The sequence below is a fragment of the Ambystoma mexicanum genome, chromosome 7p (genome assembly GCF_040938575.1).
Source record: "Ambystoma mexicanum isolate Mex_15411 chromosome 7p, UKY_AmexF1_1, whole genome shotgun sequence".
Lineage (NCBI taxonomy): Eukaryota > Metazoa > Chordata > Amphibia > Caudata > Ambystomatidae > Ambystoma > Ambystoma mexicanum.
Genome location: NC_090939.1, coordinates 828,135,017 through 828,146,619, shown reverse-complemented (window position 1 = coordinate 828,146,619; position 11,603 = coordinate 828,135,017). Strand labels below are relative to the sequence as shown.

General features: G+C 45.6%; 1 protein-coding gene across 2 annotated transcripts; it reads left to right on the top strand.

Annotated features, from left to right (window-relative positions):
* The first annotated feature begins 546 nt into the window (after nucleotides 1-546).
* On the top strand, nucleotides 547-7,608 carry LOC138525577 (late histone H2A.1-like). 2 transcript variants are annotated; one of them, XM_069635622.1, is made up of 2 exons: nucleotides 547-653; nucleotides 7,104-7,608. In XM_069635622.1, exon 2 carries the CDS (start codon nucleotides 7,112-7,114, stop codon nucleotides 7,520-7,522), a length of 411 nt encoding a protein of 136 aa, XP_069491723.1. In that variant the 5' UTR covers nucleotides 547-653; nucleotides 7,104-7,111; the 3' UTR covers nucleotides 7,523-7,608. The 2 variants fall into 2 exon arrangements, with proteins under 2 accessions (XP_069491723.1, XP_069491721.1); XM_069635620.1 differs by lacking the exon at nucleotides 547-653 and adding an exon at nucleotides 737-811.
* The last annotated feature ends 3,995 nt before the right edge of the window (nucleotides 7,609-11,603 follow it).

Here is an 11,603-nt window from a genome sequence, read left to right as displayed (position 1 = left end):
GGGTAACCTAGACCCCCATTCAGAAAATTAAAATGTAGGCGGGCAAAAGGGAGGTAATTACCACATACGTCGTAATTTTGATAGAGAACCTCAAAAACGTTAAGGCCCGGTATGCAACGCGATGCTGGCTTAACATTGAGAGACTGGCAAACGCTACTATGGTTACAAGAGACCAGTGGGCACCTGTCGAGAATAATTCGAAGACCACATTCACATTCCAACGCCCTAAGCCCCGCCCTCCCCCCTCTCGAACTTCCCATGCTTCGCTCATTGCTTTCATTTTCATTTCCTAACCCATCTGAAAATGCTTTTTTTCATGTCAAATATGACAGAAATTAAGATTTTGATCACAAAGTATTTCAGGCTACTGCTGACAAAATGTGTTTCCTCAAGAAATAAGTCTATGCTGCAAACAACCTCCTGGCACTAATAAATGAAAACACGTGTGGGTTCTTCTTCTTCACAGGCTCGGTTCCCTGTAGAGAGCTGGGCGTGGAATGGGGGTGGGAAGTAAACGCAGGTGACAATAGTTACTGAGGGGGTGGGGCAGGTTATTGGGCGACGCTCTGGATGTTGCTTTAAAAGGAGACGTTTTGAATGTGTGGGTTAATTTTCCTGTCGAGAGGTGTCTGATCGTGTATCAAACGGAAAAGGTACATGTTTTTATTTAAATCGAACCCCCACGTTTTTTTGTGATGGTGGCAATTTAGAGAGTGACCTGTATTGGGGCTGTGTATGTGTAGTTGGAAGAGTGTCATTGATGGCGTGTTCATGGTGATGAAGGCTGACACTTCCACCATGGCAGTTGAAGGTGAGGTGGTGTCTCCAGGAAGGGCAGAGGGGTGATCACAGGCAAGAGCGGGCGGGGTACGGGGGTTCCACCAAAAAAATGGGACTATGTGAACGTTTTACCCAACAGAAATGGGCAAAGTAGCCCAACGTGAAACTGGGGAGGTAAAAAGGTGCTTTTTTTTTTAAATGATTTTTTTTGGGGTTTTTTGTGTGCATTGAACGCAATTCACTTGATGTAAGCGCCAATGCACAATGTGATTAAAAAAAGGCATTTACAATCAAACTTGTGATGCCAGGGCATCGACTGTACGCACAATACCAATTATGCATCACAGGTCCGTACGAATGACATCCGTTTTAATATGGTGCCATGCAGTGTATAGCGTTCGGTTTGGGAATGCCATAATATAACCAAATGAATTGCAAGGTGGTATCAACAAAATCCCACGTTGCTTTAAAGTATACATTGGTGTTGATCAAATGCTGCCGTTGGCTGTCAACGCAGGATGACCCTTTTTGGTTTATTCCACGGGCGTTTCCATCTGCCAGTTGAGCATAACCGTGCCATTTAGGCCTTGCCCAAGCCTGCCTCTGTATGACCTGTTCTGATGCACCCTCCAATCCATCAATAATTGATAATATGCCTGGTGCAAAAACATTACCTGCCATTCTCTGCCCCCCAGAGAAGTCTCGTACTCTGCATCCTGCCCTCCACCCAGAGATTGCAAGCCCCATACCTGGCATCCTCTGCCTCAGAGCCCAGGAAGGTTGTGTTGATGCCACGTAGGGAGTTGTGTCACTCACCGAAGGGGCGAGTTGAGGAGTCGGTAGCATTGAAGATGGCCCATGGACGTGCTTCAGAAGAAACCGCGTAGTGTCGTGTGGTGAAGCAGGGGACAACGTGAGGTTAAAGTCTGACAAGATGGATCGTAGAAGTAGGAACCCAAAGTGCTGTGTACATTTGAAGGACTGTCCATGAGTTGGACGAGGATCAGAATTACTGTAGTGGAGTTGGAAGTGGTGCATGGAGGGATTGTGAGCTGCTCTATTGATTACTCCTTGCTCAGAGGAAGGGAAGTTGGCAACTGTTCTAGATATTTTGCTCAATTTGTGGAGAAGTCAATGCAAAAGGAAACGAATCTTTTAGTTCTACAGGATCTTTATCTAATTTCTTTAAAGAATGTAACTTGTATGATTACATCTATTAGCAATTCTAACCTAATGCATCGATCTACTGCCTGAGTTAGTTGGATAAAGTAAGTTAGTTGCTGTTTTATTGGCCAAATGTTAGTTCCGTAGTGTTGGTGATGCACGCAGGTGATTTTTCAGCATATGTCCATGTAAAATGTCCAACTGCAAGGGATGTATCAATAGGAATTTTTCGAAACTGTTATGAAATGTTTCACTCTCGGCTAACATAGAATAGCGTGGGTGAACATGTGGTGAGCTTCATGGTTGAATAGTTATGTCAAAAAGGAAAAAAAATGGCAGAGACTTATGCTAATGTGTTAATGTGGGTGAGTTTAGTTGAATTTCCTTCTGTGGTGGCAAGGTTGCAAGCACCTACTAATATTACTTACAAGTGACCTTCGGTTACTGTTCATTGACTTTCAAGTTCCTATGTATTGTATTATCTTGATGGGTAGCTAAGTGGATGCTGTGTCTAGTCTATTACCGGGGATGGAGAAAGCATGTGCATTTCTTTTTAAGCATCATAATTATATATATCTATATTGCGGAGTTGGTAAAGCATATATCCAGGAAGTGGTAGATGACATAATGGATGTCTGAGGTTTGGTATTATATACCTGGCGAGATTAATGGATTATTTGTGTACAACTCTGTGGCAGCACAGATCATTTTGCCATGTTGAGTGATGTCGTAACCGGTAGTACAGCAGACTTGGTAAAATGTCCAATGCTGGGTAGCATTTATTGGAGAGCTCGATGTAGCTGTCGGGATCAGTTGGGTCTAGGATACTAAGCATCTAGGCCGATGCCATCTGTGCCCCTTATAGTGGTGATGACTGTTCAATATCTATTGAATGCTACCAAGTCCCATTGGTTTTTGCAGTTGGGGGATATATATGGTCAAACCTTGAGGCATTATCTGAGCGTTTTCTCTAGTGACAGCTGAGGGTGTGCGATCTTTGTGGTAGATTGAGACCCTAGGGGCTCATTGAGGGCCCGGGGCAGATTACGGACCGTATTTGCATAGTACCTTAAAGTGAAGAGATGTAGCTGAGGCATGTGTTTCTGGCAGTTCGAGCAGATCTTACTGTTCCTGAGCTTCAGTCATGGGGAAAAGGACGTCAGGATTTTCCTGCACTGCCCAGGGATGAGGCCACAAGCTTGGCAAAACGTGTTTTTATTTATTTATTTTTTTGTGTGTGAGTTCCTTGAGTCCACAAGCTGGTTTCCTTCCCTCTGGCTATACGGTTTTCAACAGCACTCAGAAAAATCGACCAAGATGGGGACGGTGTCCAGGTGGCTTGCGAGTTGGTAGTTCTTCCCTTGAGTTTGGTGGGAAGTTAACCTTGAAGGGCTTCTCTGAATTCGGACCTGCAGCAGGGCTTCACCTGTCATCCAGGAGTGGCAGCAGTCCTCTTCCTTCAGCTCGTCTTCGTTTTTTTTCGTTCCGTGTTCAACTCTGCTTTAATTCCCAGAGACGTGCTTTTAAACTGTTCCCTCATTCATTCCATCCTGGCTGTCACTCACACAGCAGGGTGGCTGTCCTTGCCGGACAGCCAGAAGGCCAATCATGCCAGAGTGAATTCATGTCTCCTAGGAGACTGAGTTTCGGGCACCTGCCTCACATCCTGTCCATCCAAGACACTCGGTCGCCAGAGTGGGCTTCAGCACTGAAGCCCGCCAAAGGCTAATGAACAAAGGGTCCAAACCTGGTTTGGCACGCAGAGACAAACGCAAGAAGGGCTTTTCCTGAAAGAAATGTCAAAAAGATTACCAGAGTCTGTGTTTTTCAAGATGTATCTTGAGCACCATATTCAAAACATGGATGACCCGTTTTTTAGCTACTGTTCACGGTCGGGGAAAAATCATGGTAGTTTGATCCAAACCACTGCCACCAGCCATTAGTAGGAAAGGGTAACATTTGAGTGTTTTGACTCGGAGGTGGGGGGGGCAATGGGCAACCCCTCCAGCACTCTATAGGAAGATAGTGTGTGTGCGCTGGAACTACTAATATCAATTTAACTTTACATGCTCTAGGTAGTCAGTCCCAGAGAAGGTATTTAAACCTCGGGCAGTCTGAAAGACATCACTGTGCCACTGCACTGAAGGTGCTGTGTGACACAGAAAGATGATGCCTAGGAGTTTTAAAATCCATAACCAAAGAACACAAATGTAAAACACACATCAAAATGCATGGAGTGGGGGGGGGGGGGGGGGGGAGGCACTCATTGGGTAAAAAATCAAATCCTAGAAATCCAGCAAAGTTGTTGGGGGGGGTCTGAGAGGTAAGGGAAATTGGCACCTTTTGAGAATTCTCCCTAACAACTACCATGTCACCTTGGCCTCCAATTTTGCATTCCATTTGTCAGATTAAACAGAACCCTAATCTTGCACATTTTTCTGGCACCTGGGGCAGGATTCCCTGGCCTGCATGGATGTCTGTCGCTCTGCATGTTTTCCTTGCACGCTTTCACCTGATTGTTATGAAATGTTTGCACCCTCACCCAGAGTTTGACTTGGTGCTTCCTTCCCCCACCCTGACCTGTCCATGATATGTTCTAACCCCTCAATCTATCTGAGCCGTACCTAGGTTGGCATGCCAACCTAGCTGCATCACCCCATGCTTAACCCTCTTACTGCACACTGTTTTTTGAGCTACACTTGGCCCTGAGGCTGTGTTGCTCGTTATCCTATACTTCTGCTGTGAGACTCCACTACTGAGCTGTGGCTCACCTCTCCAGCTCAAGAGCCTGAACCAAGTGCAGGAAGATGACATGTGAACCGGGGCCATCCAGCCCCAGTAACTGTAAGGATTCTTGTCTTGGTTGCATTTCAAATTGTTGGCTACGGTGACCAGAGACCTGGTGGTGGGGGGAATTAGGGGGGAACGGTTCTACATGCCTTTCATCTGCTCCCTAGGTTGAAAATTCAGAGTAGTGTATCCCTTGACCTGACGCCTATTTCCTATTTCCCCCCCCCAGCCCCCCTTTTGGGTACATTTAAATCTGTTTGCCCAAGTACTGAGCACCAATGTTAATTGGGTTGCCAACATAGCTTCTCCAATGCATGAATATCTCAGCTGTAACATGCTTGCCTTGGAAACAAGACAACACAAAGCAACACAGGTTCGATCCGGGTCCGCGCTTAGAAACCTCAGTATTAGTTGCGTTATAAATACACAACTAAGATCTATTCCTGTAACAGCGCCTCGATGCACCTGGGCTGTGTGGGCGCTTTAAAAATGCCAATAAATATTGAAGCTGATTTCCATTGTTTAATATAGTGACTGGTTTGAAAATGCTGTGCATTACAAGAATGGTATTGTATGTAAAGGCAAACCATAGGTTTCAGTTACCTAGTCTGCATTTATTCTTCCTGTGCAATATTCAAACTGCTTTAGAACTGTAACTACTTTCATATAATCTCTCGCATGTCGGAGTAAGCTGCTGTTCTGTCTTGACTGTAACTTTGCATCTAAATTTCATTGTATTCCGAAATTCATTTTTACTAAAACTAAGATCTGACTGCCATCCTTCGGTTGCCCTTGCCTGGAGTGTGCATTGCGTCTCCCATTTTAGCTATTTAATGTGTTTTTTACCTTTGCAAATTCGATTGTAATTAAAATTAGTGAGTTCACCTGCCCAATTCCGCCACCCCATTGGCACAGTAAATATTCCATCCATGCCAGGTTACCCCTCGTTTTTAATCTGTGTAAATTTCGTTGAGGCACTAGGCAGAATCCTGGCTACACCAGGCCCTTATTTTTTGTGCACCTAGAAAACATTCCTTACAGCTCAACAATGTCTGTTAACATGGAGTCAGTGGTCTACTGTGCCACTAGCGGTTTTGAAGGGGTGGGTTTGCCGGAGCCATAGTTTGCCAAGGCCCACTGTGCAATAAGACACTGCAATGTACTAGGTGTTGGGTGCTGAAGAACCCAGGTACTATGTGCCAGGGAATGTTTGTGTACTTGGAGCAGTACGTTGTTGGTAATCGCGCATGATGTGCCCAAATAGCAAGTTTGCTCCTTGTGGATGGGTCAGGTTTTTTGATTTGCACCTTTAGCTCTGCAAACCGGCAAAGACACTAGTAGGGCTGTTATTCCGCATTGTGCACTTCAATCTCTCCTAAATGCACTATAAGCAAACTATGCCACTCCACCCAGATTTAAAATGCCTCCCTACAGCCATCAAATGTATCAGTCCTCCAGGCGTGCATACCGTTTGACGCAGGCAAAATGCTCCATGGCACCACACATGAGACTCCCACCTGTACACATTCCTTTGGCTCGGGTACAGAACACAGTACCCAGCTTTTTTGGGGAGGGGTAACAGGTTGGGATTTTGATCTCCGGTGCTCTAGTGGATCTGACAGTAAGGGGGTGGGGGAGAGGTAAGGTTAACTACTATTGGCCGATCCACAAATTGGCTTTCTGGGGAGTTGGGTAGTTTTGTGCTATATCGCTAAGTGTTGGTACTGCTGTGTGAGGGACTGTGGCACATATGAGCTAATTGGCAGAAATTATTTGTTTTCTTTAAGGGGGCAATAGGGGAAACATCCTAGATTTTCGATTCTCTCATAACTCAAGACTCTGAAATTGCAGATGGGCTGCATTTGAATTAATTCCCTGTCTTGGAAAGTCAATGCGTGATCTGCAGTGTTCATCTTCTATAGACTCCTCGCCCAATGTGTCGGAAGCAGGCAGTGCATGAAACTATTTGGGAGGCAAAAACTCTTGAATGTCCCACAACCCGAGTTGAATAGGCAAGGCTTGCTCAACCTTCTAAAATGTTTAGATATTAAATTTTTTTTTTTGCCAGTATGGGGGTTTATGCATTAAGGGCTGCATTTTGGCGCGACTCTCCTCAACTTGCTGCAATTCATTCCACCACCCAAAAGCCACTGCTTCCATCACTCAGTGTATATACTGGTGCATGCGTTGTGCTTCTTTGCAGAAATAGGGGACCTTTGGTGCATCACAACGTGGCCTGAATCGAAAATGGGCAGCACTTCGTATGAGCTTTTGTCACGAGTAGACATGTCCTAAAATGTAATGGTTAGAATGTAAGTTTCCTATACTGTTTTGTCATGATCCTCTAACCAACTTATTTTTCTCTTTAGATCAGATAATGTCTGGACGAGGCAAGAAGGCTGCCAAGGGTAAACCGGGCAAGAAGACCCGGTCTTCCAGAGCTGGGCTGCAGTTTCCAGTTGGGCGCATCCATCGGCTCCTGAAGAAGGGTCACTATACGGATAGGATTGGCTCTGGTGCTTCAGTTTACCTGGCGGCTGTGCTGGAATACCTGACTGCAGAAGTGCTTGAGCTGGCGGGAAATGCTGCCCGTGACAACAAGAAATCCCGCATTGTGCCAAGGCATCTGCAGCTGGCGGTCAGGAATGATGAGGAACTGAATAAACTCTTCTCTGGAGTGACCATTGCTCAAGGTGGTGTATTGCCCAACATACAGGCCCAGCTCCTGCCCAAGAGGACTGCAAAGGGTCCTTTAGAAGAAACACCGGCCCAGTCTCTGGAATTTTAGGTCCTTGCTGGTTTTTGTTCCCATAATGCACTTGTTAATGTCTTTGATTTTAGAATTCCAAAATAAAATGTGTAACTTTCGTTCTAGTACTTAGTCTCCTTAGTGTTGAGACCACTGTGCTGAAAAGCTTGCAAACCATACAAACCACAAAGCTCAACTTGTGGGTGTCACATTTATGCGAACTACCACCAAATGAAATCGGTATGTGGCCCGCTCACCACCGCGCATTGTACACCCACCAGCAAGATCTGCAGCCTTCAGGCCCCGTGTAGACCTGTACTTTTCTAAAAGTACATCACATTGTCTGGTTACTGAGCAGCTCAGCATATTTGGAACAGTTGTTCTGGTGCTTACTGTCTTCTTTTGCCGAAGACCTCACGAAGGCACTATAACCCCATTCTAGGCCATGCGGAGGCCGGCGGGGAAATTTGTTATACACTAGTGTGCAGGTTGGTTGTAAACCTTCATTGTTCCAAAGATACTTTGACAATTTATTTGTTTACTTTTTTGCATGACCTCGGATGTGCAGTCTTTCAAAGGGTATTTTGTTGGGGGCGGGTGGGGGAGAACCCATACTACTTGATGGTAAACATGCCATTTGAGATGGCATAGCCTGGCCCATAATGGGATGCAAGGGTGCCAAGCAATTGTCCACTAAATCTCCTCTAAATAACCCATGGGCCAGACTTGCCTCATTGGATGGCTTCATGGGGCTGTCATGTATGGCTGCATCTGTGCAGGTGCACATGCTGCTTTTGGCCAAGAAGCCAAGCAAAGAAACTATCCACAGGGCTGAGTGTCCAAGTGAGAACAAGGTTGTATGACAATATGATCTTGCTCCTGCCGACTTTTCCCAGACGCCTACATTGGTCTGTACAGACTTTTCCACCACTGGACAACCTGGCCAAGGATGAGATTTGTGTTTTCCTTGAAGCTAAGTGATTGCCTGGACGGACACACTTGCACGTTTATCAGTCAATGGGGCAGTCCTGAGTAAGGTGCACTCCAAAGTAGGAGCAACGTAGTGTAGAAGACTGGTGGATGATACAAGTGAGAGGACAAGAAGTCAGTTTCGAAAGGAATGTGCCATGAACGTTCATGGGTGCAGTGACTACAAAATGGCTGCATGATGGTCTGATTATGCATTTTGACGGTGGGGGTGGTGAGTGTGTGTTTGTGTTTTCGTAACCTGCAATAAAATGTAGTCCTCGCCCCTTTCTAGAGTGTCCCTAGGATGGCAACCTTGGAAGTGGAATAAATGAATGTAGCACTACTCATTGTTCTGGTTGCCCCACGTGTTATGTTGGGGTAGGGGGGGTCATTTGCGAAGGGGGCAGTCACTGAGTGGTTTGCAGGGGTAACAAAGGGACTGCTCAAGGATTGTGGAAGGACTTCAGAGCTATTAACTATAGGAACAGGAGGGTGGCGTCCTACAACAAAGGTTTGTTACTTTACATACACTTTTTCTGCAAAGATTTTCACATTTAACATGCTTGGTATCAGTGGAGCTGTATACTTTAGCTCAATTGAGAAGGGAGCAAAAAACACATGTAGAGAGTTTTAGCTTTAGCCAAAATCAAGTGAGTGCGGATTTAGCTCAGCATAGTATTTAGTTTTTTTGGGCAATGCCTGCCTGTTATTTGGCAGACATATTAGCAAAACAAGAGGCAGCAAAAGAACACCGTGTTCAAACTACTCAAATTTTCATTTATGAGTAGTTTGAGCACATTTAAATGTGTAGTATACAGCTCCACTGATATAAGCATGTTAAATGTGAATGTAAAGTTACACAAACCTTTGTGGTTGAACGCCACCCTCCTGTTCCAACTGAGTGGTTTGCAGGCAAGCCTCCCCCTCCGACCCCCTGAAGCAATGTGAGATGCAGGCGGCAACATAACGCTCCATTTGCATTCCAGAAATGGACTGTGGCACCCCTAATTTTATTCTAAAGTATCTTTGCAATACTGTCTCTTGTGGCACCTGCTGACATGCCTTTTGATTAAACAACTCTATAAAATGGGGCTAGAGCCTATGCCAAGACAAACTCGGTGCCAGGAATGATTATATGGATTTATATAGACCTCGTGTGACAATAACTATCCACTTAACTTGTGATGGAATTGCTTCGGCTCCAGTATTGCAGGGATGAGTAGCGGCTTATCTGGGCCCATGCTAATGAAACGGCAGTGAGACCAATCGTGAAGGTGAAGACACTACTTAACCAGTATGCCCCCTTAACCAAGTTTATGTAATCGGGAGGGATGCGAGCTGATGGTTGCAACAAACAGTATGATGCTAAAAATACCAAAGGTCTACAAACATAGCTTTTAGTGCTTTAAAGACTTGCTTTGTCTAAAGCTCACCCATGTGAGTGATTAGCAGGGATGTAAACAAGTCGGTAATGTCAAAGGATATGTGGAAGCATGCTCGAGTCACTAGGGTTTTTTTAAGGCAGACCAGACTAGGCTGCTTCAAACTCCTTATCTGGAGTGAGTGAGATTTTCAGTGTTGCACTGGGTGCTTTGGGGGTGGGGGGACGGAGCTGTGCCAATGATGCATGCTGTTGGGCAGCCTTGATGGCTTGTGGGTTGCAGATGCTAGTGACTGCAGGTGATGGCTAAGTGGTGCAGGACGATTATGTAGCCTTAGTTGTGGGAACTAGCATTCAGTGGAAAGTGGGTTCTGCTGGCTGAACATGGTGGTGTGGGTATTGCAACAACTTGGAGGTTCCACAACTTGGAGCTTGAGAAATGATGAGCCTTGGTAACTGGTTTCGTGTGACATTTGGGGAGATGTTGAGGTTTGAGGACTTTAGTGGTTGCAACAGTTTGGGTGGCGCGTTAAGGTGCCAGAAGGGAGTGCATGTATTGCTTCCTTGGTTGCTGTGTGATGCGGTCCAGGGACTAGGTGAGTCCTCCATGCTGCACTTCCATAACCGAAGGGTGTCTAGCACTACTAACAGGATACTCGTTGTAGTGCATACCCAGCAGAGGCCACTGTTCACGATTAAGAGCAGAGCTCTGGCTTTACCTCTATGGAATAAACCGGAAGTTACTTCTAGGGCCATTTTCCAGAGCAAGTCTGCTGGAACGGGGGCTAAGCCTTGCAGTGTTACTTGCCTCCTGACATTCCATACAGAGATTTATCGGTGGATGGGAGGTAGTAGAGCCCTAGCGGTAACCAAAATGGTACACTCTTGGTCTACCTTCATCTGGCCACTCTAATTCGCTCATCAGTGCTGCATTTGAAGCACTGGTTCCCAGGGGACCTACCAAGGAGGGTTTCTGCACCCTGGGAAGAAGGTGTGATCCTTCTACCAGGAGGATTAAAGGTAGCTTCTTGGTAAGTCGCCACATGGCATTTGTGTAGTCACCCTGACCAGATCACAAATTCAAATCCCTCTCCTACTTAAGTACTCGTAACATTGCTGTGTATTTGTGTGCGCCCCCCAGTAGCCAACAAGTCATAGCCCTGGCGTATATATTGCATCAGGCTGATTAGGGTTCACATGCTTGGCATGAGGAGTGTGACGGAAAGGCATCACTGCCTGTTGGGAAATGCACATGTGACCTTTAGCATGCCCAGCTGCTCTAAATGGCTCGCACCAAGGCTCAAAATGTTGATAACCAGAGGTCAAAAGCCAAATAACCCTCTATCTGATATTTGCCATAGAAGAGACAATACAGAGTGATTGTCGTATGCCAAATGCAAGGTAGCCCAGTTTTAATTGCAATATAAACTGGCGAGGGGGGAGGGGAAGCAAGATTACAGCCAAGCTCTCACATCTTAACAGGAAACTGCAGCTTTTATAGGCATACTAATCGCTCCTGGCCATTGACTCCCCCTTACAAGCTAAATATAATTCTATATGTCCACAAGTAGAGATTGGACAAATCTTACTTAAGATCCCACCCGTAAATATCACATAAAATGTGCTGCCACATCATGCTTAAATTAGGCTCTAAATTACTTCTACAGTGAAGACATGTGCTCATAGGTTAGCATGCAGTCACACACCATGAACTGGCTGCATGACCTGTTTTATGTAGATGGGAAGTTTGTTGCCATCTACAAGAAGGCA

Bases quoted from the DNA above. Each gene is read 5' to 3' on its own strand.
- LOC138525577 (XM_069635620.1), top strand. From the start codon at position 772: ATGGTGATGAAGGCTGACACTTCCACCATGGCAGTTGAAG. The intron at 812-7,103 runs GTGAGGTGGTGT...TTTTCTCTTTAG, and splicing joins TTCCACCATGGCAGTTGAAG to ATCAGATAATGTCTGGACGA.